Raw genomic sequence first — 20,154 nt, 5'->3', positions numbered from 1 at the left:
GCCAGGAGGAGCTTGTTAAGCTTAGCATTAAGACTGGAAGAACTAGAAGGAGGAACTGGCTCGTCTGGTTCTTTTCAAAGTTCAAAACCTCTAAAGCTTACTCATTAAGTACAGTATCTTGTCGGTTTTGTAAATACAATGATGGCAAACTCCATGATACATAATACACAATCAAATATCAAAACCGCAATTTACAGTTTTAGCACAAAAGAAAGATATGTTAAGCTTAATAAAACAAAAAAAGGCATTTTTTTTTACTTTAGAGTAAGCCAGGCTTGTCCCTCTCCCTCTAGTCTTGGTGCTAAGCTAATCATGTTCATGAGTCTAGCTTTGTACTTAAAAAACTAATTAGAATAATTTTAAGATGAATGAGTAGTATTTTGTAAATTACACTGTTGCCCTTGATTGGGACAGATTTGTGGTATTTGAGTCAACGGAGCAAGGATTTTAGTCATGTTCAATATATTTGCCATTCATTTAGTTAAATAGGGGTGAGATTGCTGGAGGATAGTTCTTTTAATCACACCACACAGGTGCCAATAATAATTAAATCCAGTAACCTTGTGTGTGCGTTATTGGGATTAGGTTTTAGTTTAATACCTTTAATTGCCATTTACCTTCAACAAAAGAGTGCCCTTTTACCCTTTTTGGTGCTGTAATCATTCTTTCTTATGTCCTTCCATTCATAACGGTGGAGTGATAATGTTGGTTGTAAACACTCCTGAATTCTCCTCAGATAATTTCAATGTACCATTCAAAACAAGGATGTGTCTCTGCAATTCAGGCAATTATCATTAATGTATGTAGGCGGTTGGGATTATATACTCTCCTTATGTTACCCGTGAACCCTAATTATCCAATTACCGTCGCCACACTGGAAACAATACAAGAAGAGCGGTTTCAGCTGTTGCCCCAGGCACCCTCAAAATACTGCTGTGCTGCTATTTTAGGCTTCTGTGAGCCTGCATGAAGAGCTCAAGATTTTCACTGAGGCCAAAGCTCCTTTGTAAACTTTTATATTCAACCAAGGATGTAGCTTTTTCACTCAACTGAACTAGTCTTTTCTAGCATTTTCTGCCACATGCTAGTGCACAAGTTGTGGAGGTCACCGTATATAAATAACTGTCACCGCCAGCTCTGGCTGCATCAACCAGGCTTCTTTTTTTTATTTTTTATTTGGTGTCAACGGCAACTTTGATGTAGGCATGAGCTCATGAATTGAAACTCCATCAGAGAGCATTATTAGCGGCAGGGTGCAGTGTGTATTTGTGTGTATGGAGGCCGGTGTCAGCGGGCCTGCTCACCGGGGGGTTATCACGGATTAAAGTGGCTAAAGTGTCAGGACTTTACAGCTTCTAGGAGTATCTTATCAGCCCCTATTTTGGCAGCAGGAGAGATGGAATATCTTCCTTGGCTGCTGCTTGTCTGGGTCTCAGTATCTGTCTGCATCTGAAGTGTGTCTAAGTTTGTTCGCACCATCTGTCTTTCTTCTTGTCATTGGCTCTGCGGTCATGGAGAAGCTGGGAATTTATATGATCATATATCAAACTAGTGCAATTAAAAGGTTGTCTTTTCCTGGAAAGTTTCCTCGATATGTTTCCAATGTGTTTTATGGGATCCCCGTCATCCTAATAAAAAAAAAAAAAATTTGCCTAGACTTTTTTATTTCCTGCTCAACTTTGTTGCACAGCATGTGTTATAAAAATTAGGGTTACACAGCTAGTTGGATGTTTTAAACTTATACAATGTTTGTTCTTACATTATATGTTCTTAGGGCACTTCCCTTTATTGATGTTTTACTCAGACTGGCAGGGTAAGGTAAAGTCCAGGTTAACGTATAAATAGAGGAATTTGAGAACAGAATGAGTCAGGGAGATGACATCAAGATTGGGGACATCCTGGCTACTCTTTAGGTGATAAGCTGTTTAAAGGCATTATATGCAAATTGACTGTTAACAATTTACAGGGGTTGAGACAGCCCATCTTCAGGAAAATGTATAAAAACCAACTGTTAACGCTCCTCTGGGAGCCTTTTCTCTGTAACCCCTTTAGTGTGTTGCACTGTGAAACGCTCCTCTTGTACAAGAACAATAAATTCAACTTAAACTTTGATGCTTTGAATTCGATCCTCCTTATTTAAGGGTTTTTCTTTAAAAATTCCCGTAACAGCATGATATAAATCTCTCATCTCCTGTAGTCGAGATTTCAAGACCAGTTTTAGAGCACAATCCCATTTTCCTCATTCATTTTCATATTTTTTCATCTCTCCATCATAATTCTTGCACTTTCAAAGTCTCCAGTTTCACCAATTGAACATTTGAACTGATTGAACTTGCACATATATTGGAAATAAAGCTTTTTTGTCAGCTTATTAACTATAATTGTCATGCTCAGAAAAAATAGAAGCTTAGCTTGGCATACATCATTCACATTTGTTTCTCTTAACTCTTCGTACGTGATATTCTCCTCTGTTCCTCTTCATGTTCTCTGGAAGCCTTCTCTCTTCTCTCTCCTGCTGCCCACATATTTTTTGTCTCTGACCCTTCCCCTGCTCATTGATATGGGATGTGGTGATTTAAGAGAAGCTACGCCAGCAATGTGATGAGTGCACACATGGTGCTTCGCCAGGGGTGCAGTATGGCAACGCTTTAGTTGACTGTTGCTATAGCAGCAGTGTGGAATTGAAACGGGGGGATACAGTTGTAGATGGAATGTGTTGCTTGGCAGTGTCTCTTGTTCTCTTCCATTTTGACTGTTCCCAACACACATTTGGCTGCTTGCTTTCCTGATAACCTCACAGCTACAGAGAGCAATCCCAATGTGGTAAATATGGACAGCTGTACTTGTGTATTTGTTATGATTACATTACTTATGATCAAAAAATAGCGAGTCAGCAACTTTGTTAACAGCCAAACATCAACAAGGTCAACAACACAAGACATAACAGCCAGCTAACATTACTTACTAGTCCAACAGCAGTCAGTCCAGCTCAGCATCTGTCTTTCAGCCTTTTAGTTCACCGAGCTCTCGACAGCTGACTTTTAGTTATTGTCATTCTAGAATGACACTGGCTCTACTCCTCGTCAGCATTCCCCCACACCCCGAGCCTCAAAACGTGCTCCTCTCTTGGTCCCTGGTGGTACAAGCTGCTCTGAGCTCACAGTCAGTCAGGCTGCAGCCAGAGGACATCATAAAACCAGAAAACATTTTCTCCAAAAATTATGATGATTATGATGATGAAATAGTTAGTTAATATAAATAATGATAATAGAAACTCCTCAAATCTGGATTCAAGTTGCAACGTGTTGACTGGTAGGTGTGAGGTGCTGGGAAATGTATTTTTGGTCAGAGGTGTGATGTTACCCTTTGTTCCCCAGTCTTTAAGGCTACTTCTCATCTCGCTCTTGGAAAAAGAAACCATCAATAAAGTGTATTACCCTAAATGTTGAACAAAACTCTGTCACAGTTACAGCACAAGACAATTTTGCCTCATCAACATCATGGATGAAGATCACCATTGTGATCAAAAAGTAGGGGATGGATGTTTTTGAGTTAATATTCCTTTGATATTGGATGGAACACATTTTTACCATCCTATTCAGAAGAAAGCTCTTGGCCTTGTATTCACATAAAATTGGGAGGAAATTGGGTTGAACCTGTCACTGCTGAAATAATGATCTCCTCTCTTTTTGAAGACAGATTACTCTTGTTTGTTTCTTGTAACATTTCTAAATATATTAGAGTTGCAGCAGTATGTGTGTTTTATGTGTAGTTATGGTTGTGGGAGTTTGCTGAGTTTTAAAGTGTATTTTTTTCTTTTCACCTTTAAAGTGTAATTAAATCTAAATCTTCGTAGCCTCACAACATGGCTGCCTTTTTCCTCCTCCAGAGGTAACAAGAGGAGGCGAACTGCGTACCTACTGATGAACAGACAGTAAATGCCCTTTGCGCCATACTGTAATTTACTGTTGACTCCTGAACAATATGGCTGAGTGAGATTATTATGCAGTATTCTGGCATTCCTGCCCTGTCGTACTCTCACTGGGCCGTGAGGTGCCCATCTTAAAAGTCTAGTGTGTAAGGTTTAGAACAAAAGGTTAACCTTATTTGCCTTTTTGTTGGCATCAGAGATGGACATGAAAAATATATATTTCCAGCGAGGCCAGAAGTAAAATGGTATGTCTGCATTCAATGAAAGATGAGCAGTGCACATTTGAACATTGAACATCTGTGCTTCTGAGCCGTCATTAATGATATTTGTTCATTATGTTGGCGTTCATTTTTTAATGATGAGCTGTGAGTGTCAAGCTTCTAGCTTTTGAAGTAACTTCAAAGAATTGTCTTTGGGTTGGGGGCGAAACAGCCCAGTGCATTTCCAACTGCATGAGTTGATTCTTCTGTTAGTGATTGTAAGATTAGGTTCCATCCCTACATCACCCTGCATCTTTCTTTAAATGGTCAAAATCCATCCTTCAGTTCAAGTTTTATTAAAAAGATACTCCAGTGATTAAGAACTGAACTTCAATAAAGTTGGGCGATAGGAGACAGATTACTAAAAACTATTATTAAAATAGAAGGAGCAGAGGCTAATATATCATGGCTTTTTTTTCCAACAATGTCTTTAATTTAATTAATTTTCAGACACATAACACATACATATAACTACTGAGGCTTTAAACAGTGCCCCAAAGCGTATAGAACCATCTTCAATTCGAGAACAAGACATTGCAACAAAACAGCAAGACAAATAATAAATATAAATTACTTACGAAGAAAAGGTCCTTAAGTACACAATAAAGTATAAGAAAATAATAAAGTAAACAGAAATACAAATGGGGAGAATAAATACAAAACCAACCATACACTAATCCCATTCACAAGTGTGCAACAGGCCTATATCTAAAGATACCATGGCTTTTAGTTTCTATCATAGGTCAAGCTTGAAAAACCACACCCCACACCTCCATCTTACCTCCTTATTACAATCTGGGGTTTGAAGGTGGTGTAATAATAAATGTTAATTAATCATTTGGGGAATTGTAAACGATTTGAAGCTTGACCAATACTAAAGACTAAAAGCTGGTTATCTCTGCTGCTTTGATTTTTTTTTTTTTTTTTGTCTTTTGTGACTCTCCCAACTGTATTAATGTGCAAAAAATAAATCACTGGAGTACCCTTTTAATAACACTTCACTGAAGGATGACAACTCATTGGCATCTTTCATTACACCCCCTTTCAAACCCTACAGTGTGGACCCAAACTGGGATAACTGAGTTAATTTTTCTAATTTGAAAAAGCCCCAGCTGGGTACGACAGTACTTCTTGTGACAAACTAAAGGGGTGAAATCAGTGAAGTAAATTTTAAAGGTGATAGGTGCAATAGGAATAAACATTAGCACAATCTAAAGAAAAAAGAGTGGCGTCTGTTTGCAGAGACGTCTCAGCTCTGAGGCTCTCTTGCAGCAATCAGTCTTTAGCCAGAGGTGGAACATCTTTTCTTTTTTCATCAGATAAAAAACAGAGCAGTCAGTTTGAATTTAGCTTAACTCGTGTACATGTGCTAATAGCCCAACGGTCAGAATTGCTGGATTGTGAGCAGGATGTTTGATAGGTTTGAATAATAAGACCAACTGGGAAAATGTTGGCAGGGAAATGGAGCGAATAAAGCTTCTGGCCCCTCAGCTACTACAATCAGCGTGCCCTTGAGCAAAGCACTTAAATCCAAGCTGCTCCACTGGAACTGTTTAAGAACCAACAGTACTTGAAAACTACTCCCACAGCGCCAGTGTATTATTGTATGTTGTCTTATTGAATGATGTCTTACAATGCAACAGCAAGCTGCAAGGGAATTATTGTTTTTTGAAATTTCCATGTACAAAATAAGAAGATGAACAGTGTTGGGGCATATGTCACTACATGTGGAACTGATATGAAATTATATTGATAGATTGGTTTTATTATCAGTTTTTAACAGCACATAATCCGTTTAAAATCCACTTCCAGCCCATATACACAGAATAAATAACAGTATTGTGCCAAAGTAAAGAAAAAACATCATCAATAGAGAGGAAGAAATCTCTGAAAAATAAGTAAGAATGACTTTAATAGGTGAAAGGTTGAACTCACGCACCATAAATCAAACAACAAAGTCATGTAAAATGTTAGAACAGAATTTAATGCTGTCTTTACTGACTTACACAGTACAAAAATATAAAACCATCATCATAAATAAATAGTGAGATGAACCCTCTTTCACAATAAAAGCACTCTATGGAACAGCTAGAACCATATTGATGGATGTGGAGCATGACATGTTTAGTGGAGTGTGGCAGTTTTACTCACTCTCTTCATTGTTTCCATGGTTCCATTAGTCCGATTTGACACAAAGAGATTTGTTGATGAGAGTCCCTAAGTTGCCACTGCTGTTGTCTACTGCAAAGACCAGCAGAATGTAATTACTTAAATATAAGTAAAAGGGCAACGTTTTAACAGAAGGTTGTAGTATGAATTTAATGTTATCTCGCCCCCTCTATTTTTCTGTCGTTGTCTCTCCTGGTTCTTTCTCTTGTTTCTCTTCAGTCTCTCTGTTGGCGGATTATCACCGCTGACCTCGTCTTCTTTGGGCGTTTGACATAAATAAGTGGGCTGTGTTCCCTTGAAATCAGAGAGCTTTGTTAAATATGGATTCATTTACAGAAAAGAGATGTGAAAGAGAGCTAGCCTACACTCAAAAGGCCAAATTACATCCCTCAAGACTGAGTCTTAGAGCTGTTGAGTGAAGTAAGTTGAAGTTAGTCAGGTAACAGACTCCCAGTTGAGTCTGTGTCCTTTATGACAGACAGAAGAATTTAGCCTTTTATTATCCACCACAGAGAAAGTGATGTCCCAATTTGTCTGTTTTTTTTTTTTAAATATTCATGTAAAGAAATCAAAAGCTTTCTCCTCTTTCCACAAGTCTCAAACACGTATTCTCTCACTTTTACCTTTTAATAATCTCTTTACAAGTGGCACATGAAAAAACTGAATAAAATCCTCCAAAAGTTACACATAAAGAAAGATGATTATTATACACAGAAAGAAAATAAAGTTACATCCAGCCAGCGGAGTGCTTCAGTTTTAATGCACAAAAAAAAAAAACCGGGTTCCTGTCCATGTGTTTCGTCTCTGGAGAGCTTAAATCATAAACACCATTAGCTCTTAATCAAAGAACAATGACTTTCCCTAATACCAATTATTTTTCCAAAAGTTATTTCCAGTGCTAATCTTTCTAGTGAATACATTGTTTTGACTTTGATGAAAATGCATCTAATTTACATTTTTACAGTTCCTGACCTTTCAAAAGTTTGCATGAAATTCTCTTGACAGCAGAATGAATCCAACGCAGCTCGCTCTCTCTCTCAACCCACCCACAGCACATTCGAGAGATTTACATTATGCGTATTTAGATAGCAAAGTGGTAATATACTGAAACTGGTGGTTGTATTTGTGTGCTACAATGAAGCCTGTAATACTGTGGGCTGAGAAGAGAGTGCATTCAGTCGGCTGGTTTGTATAAGAGAGAAATATGGCAAGGGAGCCAGCAACAGAAAAACAAGCTTCTCTTCCCAGATAAGAAGTGAGACAATGATGGAGTATGGAGACCAATGTATTTTTTTATTTATTCCACAATATGTTAGAATAGAATATCAAACAAAACGGAGCACAATAAAAAACAAAGAGTAGTTTCCAGCTCTAAACACACAAATGTGTGAGCAAAAACCTATGGATTTATATGAAAAAGATAGAGTGGTGTGTGTCAGAGAGAAATATAGTACAAGGTAATTAGGTTGGATTCTTGGATGGAAGGATGCGTTACACTGCCAGTGTTTTCCCTTCTGAAACTGATCAGACAGATTTATACACATTCTCCGCCTGGTGTCAGCCCGTCGACAATAAAACATCCAGCGTGTAACGTCTCATCTGTCTCGCAACAGTAAGACAGCAGCAATAACGGGGCTGTCATCGTGCGAGGAGATGCTCAGAGTGTAGCCAGAAAGCGGCCACGTTTTGATTTGAATGTGTGAAGTGGTGTGGAGATTTTTATTCTAAACCTGTACTAGATTTTTACAAATGATATGTAGATATCATTCACAGTAAACAGGTACCATGGTCTTCATTGTTCTTTAGTCTTTGTTTAGATTCTCATTAGCTTCCACAGAGAGTCAGTGTGCTGAGTCTTCCAGGGTGACACTTAAAAAAAAAAGAACAGTAATTTAAAATCTCCACAGCATAAATGAAAACAGCAACGTAGCAAAGGGAGACTGCAAAATTAAAGATTAAAAGAACAAACTGTTGAAAAAAGTACAACTTTGTGAGATGAATCAATGTTTCAGTGACTATTATGCTTCTTCATTAAAATAACAGCAATAAATGATGAGTTAAAACACAAGATACAGTTTAAAGTACAGTGTTAAAGTAAAAATGTATCCACCCGTAATCTTTAACCACTTGTCCTCATCAGGGTCATGATGGGGCCTGGAGCCTATCCCAGCTGACTTTGGGCGAGAGGCAGGGCACAAGTTTCCAGCTCATAACAGGGCACATTAAAACAAACAACCATTCACACTCACATTCACACCTACGGGAAATTTAGTCACCAGTTAAAGTGTTAAGGTTCATGTCTTTGGACTGTGGGATGAAGCCAGAGTACCCGGAGAGAACCCGCACAGACATGGGAGAACATGCAAACTCCACGAAGAAAGGCTTAAACCAGGAATGTTCTTGCTGTGAGGCGACAGTGCTAATACAAATAACTTACATAACGTATACAGGAATCACTTACCCTATCAATGATCATTGTATCAGTTAAAATAAAAAGTAGTGCCAGTCACCATTACTGTTTATTTTTATCATTCTCCATGCAATACAAAACAGTAACTTTCTGAAAGAAATATCATTTGTGTTTATGTTATGTCCACCATATTCTAAGGCAGAAGAAACCGTTTTTATCATTCAGTTTGTTTGTGGACATTATGGCTTAACCTGGTGCTGTGCTCAGTGGAATGTCTTATATCATATATTATAGGAAAAAAAACACATTTCTGTTTTTTTTAACACTCACAAAAGTGAGTGCCAGACCTTTATTAGAGTCAGGATGTTTGGATGGTTTATAGATTCATGGCTGGCTTAATATGCGGGCTAATAATACAGGGTATTTTAGTGTGAAGTTATATTGCACAATCAAACATTTTGTCTGTCTGACGGTGTCTAGACAATCTGAGGATGCAGTGTTGTAGTCAAGACCAAGACCAGAGTATATCAAGACAGAGACAAGACTTTGAGGGGTTGAGACCAAGATCAGACAGTATATATTGTATTTAGGTAGTGAACGTGTGGCTAATATATTCACTATCTCTCTTTGGGTGAGGCATGTGACTCACAGCCTTCTCAGTCAGCTTATTGCAGGATTTACAGACTGCTGTGTGTTTTCTTTTGGACACTGTTTGCAGATATCCTCTTTGACGTTCAGAAAGTCAGATTTTAATGCAGGAGGTCTGGCTGACAATCACTTTCTAGCAGTGCGTGTGAAAGAGGGCAGCGATGGCTAACAGCCCTTAACAGTGACCGAAATGTAAAGTTAAAAATTAGTCAAGTTATTGGTGTCGTTCGAAGCAGGAAGGTTTACCTAGTTCACATTTATTTCTTGTTTTAATGACCCGCTTCATAAAATACTGAGTTCAATTTGTCAGAAGAACTTTGCTGCTGTTCGCCTGTGGTCTGTGTGGTTAAACCTCGACCTGACCTCTCCTGTCCTCTGTAGTTTACTGTGCCACGCAGGTGTTTTTTCTATAACACAACGATATATTTTCAGTTTATTATGAAACTGTGGTGGGACAAACTAGACATTATTACAGTAGGTGAATAATATGGAAACACTGGTGATATCCCCACAGTTGTGGTCTTGACATCAAGTCAAGTCAATTTTATTGTCAATGCTGCTATATGTACAGGACATACAGAGTATTGAAATTTTGTTTCCCTCTTATCCCGTGCAAACAGCAAAAGTAAACGATGTAAAAAATATAAAATAAAATATACAAATCTAAAAATATATACAAGCTAAAGACATCCATGTGGCAATATGGCACAGTGTAATGTAACAGAATTATCAGTATAAGTATATGTATGGCTATATGGCAGTATGGACAGAATTAACAGTAATTACAGTATACACAGTGAGGTATATCAAGAAAAGAAATATGTCACAGTTGGCTGTGCAGTGCAAAGTACTGCAAGTTTTTTAGAGTCTGTAAAGTGGTGGTCTGTAAATAAAGTCCAGAGTCCTCTTTGTCCAAGACGAGATAAGACCGAGTGAAAATGCAGTTCATTCCAGGACGAGACTGAGAATTCCAAGAACACTGTGACATGCAGAATCTAAGGATAACAACAAAATGAATTCATTAATTCTGTTTGCTGAAGATGTAAGTTCCAAAACATTTCAGTCTGTTTGAACTTTTGACTGTCAAATCTGACACATCATCAGGCCTGTAGAACAAACGCTCTATACTCAATGAAAAATACTTTAAAAGAAATGTTGATGTCGGGGCTGAATTCAAAGGACACATTCATGTCATTTCAGTTGACGTTGTTCATGTGTTGACGAACTTTGATACTGTTGACAGACAAACAGATTCTTGTCTTTGTCCAGTGCTACAACTCACGCTCGGGTTTTACTGGAACTGTGCAGTGCCGGCTGCTGGGATAAGCAGATAATCAGGGCCACAACTGCTTGGAGGCAGGGGCCACACATTAACTTATGTTGCTCGCTTATCACTTTGTACTGTGTCAAGTTGACTGACCCGCTCACAGGCCGCCAACTCTCACACAATGACTGTGACCCATGCAATTAACTCTTTCCACATGCTCTCACGCCACACGCCCATTGACCTACAGATTTATTTGTATGTATCTATCTATCATGAGGAAAATCTAATAAATAAAATATGCAAAATAGTTCAGCTAAGGGCTCTTTCCCTCTCTTCTATTTCTAGGCTGACTTTCTAGTTTAATAACAGTTTCTCTGTTTTCTGGACAGAATGATCCTGCAGGATTCAGTGTGTGGTCTGTGTTTGTTTTTCTCCCATTACTTTTCTCACAGTGTTTCTGTCCATCTGTTATTTCAGCTAATAGCAGTGTGTGCAATTTGTAGACTACGTTAAGAGTGTTTTGGGGCCACAAACGAAATCTTGTTAAGGGCCACTAAATGCCTATACCTGTTTCTTTGGCAACCTATTAAGGATAGCCTTTCAAAACATGCTGCCCATCTAAAAAATTACGAACAAGATCTCCAGCATGCTGCTGCTGAGACAAAGGCCTCAAAAGAGACAAGAAGATCTTTTAACGTTTGATTGTAGACGGTTAGTAAATTTGTTTGAGGTGAAGTCTGTTGGATATCTCTGTGCACTGTGCAAATAAATCATTGTACGTAGGGGAGACACCTGTTGAGAAGCAGTCTGAGACTGAAATCAAAACCAGGACCGAAAGATCTAAAAGCTGAACTCAGCAACACAGTTGATTTAAAACCAGCTTCTTCTGTGTCTTTAATGCTCCTGTTTTCCCCTTGTTTTCTGTTTCCATGCTTATTTTTAGTAAAGCACGATTCATTAAATCTGCATGTCATCTGCATAAACTATATGCAGCATGTTGCTGCTTTCATGTGACAGCTATGTAATGAAATATTCTCAGAAACTGGATCACTTTCATTTTAATCATCAGTCTTAAAAAAAGGTTGTCATTTACTAGGGACTGAAAAGTTGACCATTTTGTTCACCCAGCAATGAGAACATGTGGACAGTCTATGGAAAAAACAGACCTGCTCTCTGTCAATGAGGCTGTGCAGGAGGATCGTCTTTCTATAGTTCCGTCCTGCCATAATTTGAGGTTATTACAGCGAATCACTTTAAAAATGAGTAATTCTGGAAGGTCTTGTTGACCTAGCACTCCCTTGTGATGACACATGTCAGCCCTTTTTTTTTCTATTTGCCCATATTTTCAGCTTCTCTCTCTCTTGATACCATAAAAATGCATTTTTAATTATTATTTCCCATCATAATTCATAAAACAAATTACATCCAATATCAATATCAAGTAACACAAATTACTGCATTTTTAAAGCATCAAAATGATTTAAAATAACAGTCTCATATTTGTAACTGCATTTTCTAGTTTACTGGGAGTTATCTCACAATTACATAACACACTGCTGCTCTGTGCACTTTTCTTTTTCTGCTGTGAACCTGCTTTATGAGTCTATTTATCAGCTTCCTGTTGTGAATCGGTCATGTAAGGTAATAGGTCTGCGCTAACCCGAGGGTACAAAAAGAAAATAGATCACACACACACACACACACATACACACACACCCACAAACAGGAGGACCTTTATTCATTGCCCTCCAAGGTGTGTTTGGTGGGGAGAGAGAAAATTTAGGACATCCTGTGATCAGGTCATTCAGCTGCCTCAGTGTCAGGTGTGGGCTGTCTAGTTTACACACACACACATACACACGCACGCACGTCCTTGACGTCCAGAAAAATTCTGTATCCAGATTTTTCTTTATCAAACTTCAGCACAAAACTTCCACATTTCCCTCCAAAATGTGTCATTCATTTAACACACTTAGCTACTTGACATTCTTTTAAAAGCATACCGGATGATGCTAATGCTGATAATAATAGTAGCTGTAATATAAAAGCTGTAATTTACAAATTTTAAATGTTACAAAATGACAAGAAGCCATTTGTAAGGTGTGGAACTGAGATCCGTCCAACAATAGAGGTTCAGATTTAAATTTAGAGCCACACATGAAAAGTTGAATAGCCACAAGGGATCCCCGTATCTCTCTTTCTCTCATTTTTCCTGTATCTATAAATAATAGACTGTGCAATAAAACTGAATAAAGGCAGAAATCAGAGTCACCACACCCTCAGTGGTCTTGGCCAGAGCTGTAGTGCTGCATAAAAGGCCCAATTCAGAAGCCACCAGCCCTTACAAGAAAAAAAGTGACAACGAAGTGACCAGTGAAAACTTTTCGGGATGTGTATTAACAATTTATCAGATTTGAAAAAGGTGTGTTTACCCTTTTTTTTCTCTGTGTGTCTGTGTGTGTTCTTGTTCAGGCCGCAGGGTGCTTGCATGATGTCCAAACACGGGGGTGAGCAGCTCTCCAGCACCACCGTCAGCGAGGCCTCCACTACCATCACCTCCTCCACTGTGGACACCACCTCTGCCTCCAAGGTTAGTCAGTGTCACCGTGTGTGTGCGCGTGTGTGTGTGCGCGTGTGCGCGCGCGTGTGTGAGTGTGTGTGTTCACTTTGACTTACAAAGAAAAAAACAGAGCCTTCTGCACAATACTTTCACTTCCATACTTGAACTTTATTGTGGTGTGTTTTTACAAATTCCGTAGTGTAAGTCAAATTTTAATCAAATTAAACTATAGCTTATTATTTTATTGGAAAACCTTTCAGCTCCCATTGCCATACTGTGTGACCGTATCTTTGCCAGAAGATGAGAATAGTAACATGGTCTCAGTTGAATCAAATCTAAGCTCTTTAAAGGCAGGCAGTGAAGCCTCAAATACTCATTTTCTGTTCCACCACTTCACCATGATTCAGTCCTATCATGTCACACTCCCACATAGCTGTTACTGTATATCCAAGTCTTGTAAAATTTACATTTAGTCATTTTGCTGACACTTTTATCCAAAGCAACTTCCAAAAAAAGGGAAAAGACAAGATACAGTGTGACGAGGATATGTTAGTGCAGCAATAAGTACTGCTGTCAAGAGCTGAATCTGAAAACCTCCTGAAGACCCAGCTCTTCTTTTTGATGGTAGAGGGGCTAGAACTGGTAGGACGTTCCACAGATGGGGAACGACAGACGACAAAAGTTTGAACTGCCCTGTGCGTACGGGTGGTTGAGCCAGGCATCATTCATTGGAGGAGGTAACATATGTCTGTAGGTGGTTGCAGAACCGGAGACTTTGTAGTCAGCATTAGAGATTTGAATTTAATGCAGGCTGCTACAGGTAGCCAGTGAAGCTCAATCAGCAGCAGGAGAACATGTGACCTTTTGGGCTGAGCAGAGAGAGAATGACAGACAGGTAAATTGGACTTTGTTTTGACACCTAATCATCTGTCAAATGTTACATACATCCTGGTGGTTTTTCAATTTATTTTTATCTTTTTCACTTTTTGCCTTTTTAACGTTTCCTTTCTTGGCCATTATGAAAACCTCTGTAACACACTCTGTCGGCAGTAGATTAGCGCCCTGTTCCTGATGTCAGCAGTAAGAGAATTTACCTGTTTCTAGGAGAACAAATACACACAATGCAAACTAAAAATGCGACTCACAGCGCACAGGCTGACAGTCTGCTCAGCACTTGTCTTGTTTGCTTATGTTAATTGTTTCGATGGGTGAAGTCAAATGGACTACTGCAAAATCTAAAAACACAGCTGGCCCCAACCTGAGAACTTCAGACTCCTCTGACATTCTCTCTGTACTAAAGCTGACAGGTGAGCTTCTGGCCATCAGGCTGTGTCGACTGTGGGAAGTGGTTAGAGTGGTTACTTAACATGTACTTTGAAAGTCTTGCATATGTTAACATTTATTTCTTTATTTAGCTCTCGTTGAACTCGTCTTGTCTGTGTTTTCCTACTCGAGTTGTGCTCTGTATTCAGATGAGATCTACAGCGTGTGAATAGGGTCGTAGTAGTAGTTGTCGTAATATTACGAGAGTTGTTGCTCCTATTTATGGCCACTTACTGACCTGGTTTAGCAGAAGTTTTTAAGCTGACTCATGCCAGGTGTGGATGGTGGATGATGATAATGAATGGGGGTTTAGAGGTTGACCAAGATCCATGACAGACCCACAGGAATGAAACATGACACTGAAAGAGGTGCTGGTGGAGGCTTGGTAGTGGTGGAGTGGTTTTGATTAAAACAGGATTCAGAGCCTGGCAGGTACTATGGATGTGATGTAATTACAATTGACTCCTACCTGTCTCTCCTGTAGGGAGGGGTACAAAAGGGGCAGTCGTACCATGAAAGGCTGCAGTGTTTTAGATGTTTTGAGCTCTGTAGCTCAGGGTTTTTTTTCAGCCAATTAACAACTGACATTTTGTCACTGCAACTTTTCTACTCATTTTGTGAGTAATACAAAATTAGAAATTGAACAAACATGATTCATGATTTCAAGCAGGGTAGGGTTCATCCTGGATGTGGATCCACCACTTTGGTCTAGACTGAAATGTCTGAAATGAAAACAAATATTCGATGAATTCCAAGAAATGTAATACATTCAGACAGATCACAATCCTCTGACTTTTCCTGTAGTGTCAACCGCAGATTGATGTTATTGGCTCTTAGTAAAATGTCTCAACAGCTATTGGATGGATACCATGAACTTTGGTTTAGACACTGACGTCCATTCATTCACTGATGAATCGGCATGCTGTGAGCATGTTAGGAGTTAGCTTAAAGCACCACTTGAATACAGCCCTGAGAGCTGTGAGTTAAATAGAGCTGTGAGTTAAATAGAGCTGTGGTGAGATTTCATTTCAACGTTTCATTAGAAAAAAAGTGAAAATCCTCCAGATCCTGTTTCACTCTTTTCCTACTTCTCTGGCATTGTATTTTATTTGGTTATTTTTATTTGGTTACACTCACACTGTAGGTCTTCTAGCCAAATCCCGAAATGCTGTTCATGACACATTTGCTTTATGTCACCGCTCACATCTACTCCAGAATACAACCCACACACATTCCACTACCAACTGGTAGTGATGTTGGAAAGACATGTAAGGAGAAACAATAAAAGAAAAACTCAATTACATTTTGTTCTGCAGCCTATTCTTCTGTTTTTCTCTTCTCTTCTTGGTTGTCCTTCAAGGTGTCATTGGTTCGGGTAATGTGTTGCTGCAGCTGCTGCCAGAATTATGGAATTTGTTGAAGCGATTCAGCATTTAAAAAAAATGTTGACAATACCAATATGAGCTTCCAAATGCAAATCTCATGTAGGTTACGTTCTGGGATCTGGTTTTGTGCATCTGAAAGCCGCTCTTTCTGTCTTGTTAATTCACTTTTCTTCCCTGTTCCTCGACTCACTCTCTCCCTGTCACTTTTCTTCCCTTCGGTCTATATCTTGCACTCACTCTCACACATGCACGTACACAGCACCACAGTGGCGTGACATCTCATCCTGCCCTATCAACAGGTGCCGCAGGACTAAGATTGAACATGTGTCATCGAGTGCGGTACAAAGATGACAGGGCATCCATCAAAACGGCCCATCGCCATTTCCACACCCCGTGTTTTCCTGGCCTGCAGCCCTCCCAGGTGCTGTGGCTCATCACCCCTGCCGTCGAACTGCAGGAGAATAGTGCAGAAGCCTCGTTCCGACAACTAAAAAGTCTTAACAAAAGAATGTTGTCTCAGTGGAAAGATGAGTCATTCGTGTCTCTGTTGCATAGCACACCACCACCACGAAATTAATCTATATTTTGAATACGCTACATCCAATCTGACTCTGACAAAACATCAGAGGAAGCGATGAGACTGATTTCTCCCACGAGCTATGTGTCAAAACTCTCTTTTCAGCACTTTGCTTCTCTGTGGCTGGATGAATATTTAGTGATGTCGTGTTTATAACCAGGCTACACAACATTTCTGGGATTTGTCAAAGTTGTCAGTGTCATTTAGGAGTTCTTGTTATGTCTCAGTTTGCAGTTCTGAATTTATGCAGCTTTATGTGCCTCATCAGTTTCCTGACTCTGTATTTGAAAATAGCTTTCTCTGCTCTTGAACTGTGAGCATGAAAACCTAATGCACACCACAACAAACAATGATTAGACTATGTTTGGTTGAACAGTGACATATTAAAGGAGTGCAGGTTTGTCACTTTGCAGGTCTCTGACTTGAGTTCCATTATGAGCTGGATGAAAGTGGATAAAAACGTAGAAAAGAAAAGACACTGACACTCCCTCTTAACCCTCACCACCTCATGCAGTAACATACTGCAGTTTCAGTTTGACAAGCACAAATTATTAGTGACGAGTGCCTAGGCACTCGTCAACTATTGTTCTTCTGCGTGTTTCATGGCATTATTATTCATTTTCCGCCCTTTTATCGAACATTAATGCGGCCCGCAGCGGTGAGAGGACCCCAACAAATTATATATCAAAACGTGCATCTTGATCCCGAATCGAGTGCTATTACTTTTCTAAGAGATTCGCGTGTTTTTCGCGAATTTATTCTGGAAAAACTGCGAAAAATTTCCCATAGGGAATGAATGGGGAGGCCCGAAAAAAAGTACATTTCAACAGACATTTTCAACAATGAACTGCTCTGGCATACTTTCACCGAAAGACTGCATTTGAACTTTAAAACGGAGGTATGCTTCCCTTATCTTCAGGGATTCACGACACTCATCGACAGCTTTTACCGTTTTTAAACTATCAAGGCTCAAAGTTGAGCAGGTTTTTAGTCAAATTTCTGGGTTTATAATGGGTGTGTATGTGGCGGAATGTTTGTGCTAGAGTGGATGACATCATCAGCTAGAGTGAGGAGCAGGGAGAAAAATCAGTGAAAAAATAAAACGTATTCGACTACCGTGGCCTCAAATGCCCCACTACAGACATGATTATCCCCTCAAATGTAGGAAAATTTGAGGTGATCGCAGCGATAACACTGTTGAAGCTGTCTCTATTATAGTTTTGGCTCCATACAGGCTAACTGATCGAGTACTCCCATCCTCAGCCTCATTCACTGCCATGTTAAAAAACAAGGGAAATTTTCTTAAGGAAGGCAGAAGTAACGTTTCTCTCTCTTGCTCCTGAGGGCACGTTTCTTCATTTATCGACACAAAATAACTATGTAAAACGATCAGGAAGGGCACGCGATGCCCCCAGTTATGTCGGTTCAATGATTGGAATTACGGTTTGGCCAGAGAGCCCTCCTCTTCGAGGACTGGTCTCAGCATTTTCCCTCTCTCTCTGTCAGGATTTTCAACTGGCGTTCCAACTGACAACAGTTGCAGCAGCCCAGTGGCCATTTGAGCAGTTATTGGCTTCATTTGAACTTGTCTGTGTAAAATGGCCGACAGAGACAGCAGAGCAGCTAGCGTGTTAGCGCTAGCTCTAAAGACATGCTAACTGCTAACATTAGCAGCCAACGCTAAAATTAGTGCAAATGGTAATTGCTAGCACGTCAACGCTAGCAATTAGCATTAGCCACTAATAACCAAATACATGCTACTTGCTAACATGTTAATGTTAACATGCTAATGTTAATTAGCATTAGCCACTAAGAATTAAATACATGATCATTGCTAACATGTTAATGTTAACATGTTAATGTTAACATGCTAATGTTAATTAACATTAGCCACTAAGAATTAAATACATGATCTTTGTTAACATGTTAATGTTAACATGCTAATGTTAATTAACATTAGCCACTAAGAATTAAATACTAGGCGAATTGCTAGCGCTGACGTGCTAGCAAATAGCTTAGCATGTTAGCAGTTGTCATGTAATAAATCTTAGTGGCTAATATTAATTGCTAGCATTGACACGCTAGCAATTACCATTTGCAGTAATTTTAGCTTTGGCCGCTAATGTTACAGTTAGCATGTCTTTACAGCTAGTGCTAACGCGTAGCGGCTCTGCTGTCTTTGGCGCACTAACAATTAATATTACCATATTAACATTAGCATGTATTCTTAGTGACTAAAAATTATGGGCTAACAGTGACGTGCTAGCACTTAACATTAGCATGTTAACATTAGCAGGTTGGCAATGAGCATGTATAATTCTTAGCTAATAGTAGTAGTAAGCATTAGCAGGTTACTTAGCAGTTTAACATTAGCATGTTAGCATTGGCATGTATATAATACTTAGTGGCTAATGATAATTGTTAACACGCTAGCTGCTCTGCGTGTCATTATCATTCAGACAGACAACGCACTAGCAATTAACATTAGCATGTTAACATTAGCATGTATTCTTAGTGACTGAAAATGAGTGACTAGCATTGACGTGCTAGCAATTAACATTAGCATGTTAACATTAACAGGTATTTAATTCCTAGTGGCTAATACTAATTAGCTTTAGCAGGTTAACATTAACATGTTAACAATGATCATGTATTTAATTCTTAGTGGCTAATAGGGATGTAACGATACACTCAACTCACGACTCGATTCGAGTCACGATTTTTTGTTCACGATACGATTTTTTCACGATGTTTTTTAAATCAAAATGAGCTACAGACAAATTATGACCAAATAAAAATATCTTTTATTTGTAGGAAAAAAATCTCTCTTTACAGAAACTCTCAAACAGTTTGTGTTCTTATTAGGGCTGCCAGCAAGCAGCTGATCTGACCATTACCTTTCAGTTTGAAGTATGAGCTAACTGAAAATAAAAACAACAAGATGATAGCTCATTAACCCTTTAATGACAGTCCACGGCCCCGGGAAACGGCGAGGTCCGGGCGCTGTAAACGCAGAGCCGGTCGCGGCGCACCACCCGCGGAGGAAATGTGCCCGGCGGGGGCCAGCCAGCGCCGGGGAGAGGTCCGACGAAGGGATCCTCCCGCACGGTGCGGCCGTCTCTGACCCGACTTTAATCCCCGTGCAGACTGCGCGGAAGTGCGGGGATTGGTTAAGATTGCAACACCCCTGAATTCACGGGGATTCACTGAAGTTGCGTTGAAGTTGCAAATTGCAACATCGTGAATTCCTGGAGGATCTGTGTTATGGTACATTTACAGTACAGTCAGGCCTGACGCTAATTACCACTACTGCGCATGTGTGGTAGGGGTGTGTGTTGTGTGTGTGTGGTGTGTGTGTGTGTGTGTGTGTGTGGACACAGAAAGGCAGACGCGGCAGTGGAAGCTGCAGCCACAACGTAACTATTTCTAATTTAAAAAAAGACGAAAAACAACATACCTACTTCTCTCGCATTCGCCAAGAATCGCGATTCTTTTTTCTGTCAACCGATGCGAGTCGTCACATTTGTACCGATTTTAATCGGTCACGATGCATCGTTACATCCCTAGTGGCTAATGCTAATTAACATTAGCATGTTAACATTAACATGTTAAACAAAGATCATG

The 20,154-nt window shown here is 39.5% G+C and overlaps 1 protein-coding gene across 11 annotated transcripts in view; it reads left to right on the top strand.

The window, feature by feature from the left end:
- Window positions 1-20,154, top strand: part of LOC104937143 (pleckstrin homology domain-containing family A member 7) — a 135,861-nt gene that overhangs the window by 74,910 nt on the left and 40,797 nt on the right. For all 11 annotated transcript variants that reach the window (XM_019261052.2, XM_019261047.2, XM_019261042.2 and 8 more), the window contains one exon: window positions 13,158-13,275. In XM_019261052.2, coding sequence (XP_019116597.2) covers window positions 13,158-13,275 — 118 coding nt within the window. The remainder of the gene's footprint in view (window positions 1-13,157; window positions 13,276-20,154) is intronic.

This window comes from Larimichthys crocea, unplaced genomic scaffold, assembly GCF_000972845.2.
Source record: "Larimichthys crocea isolate SSNF unplaced genomic scaffold, L_crocea_2.0 scaffold434, whole genome shotgun sequence".
Classification (NCBI taxonomy): domain Eukaryota; kingdom Metazoa; phylum Chordata; class Actinopteri; family Sciaenidae; genus Larimichthys; species Larimichthys crocea.
Note: the sequence above shows the minus strand (reverse complement) of the source record. Positions and strands in the feature narration are given on the sequence as shown.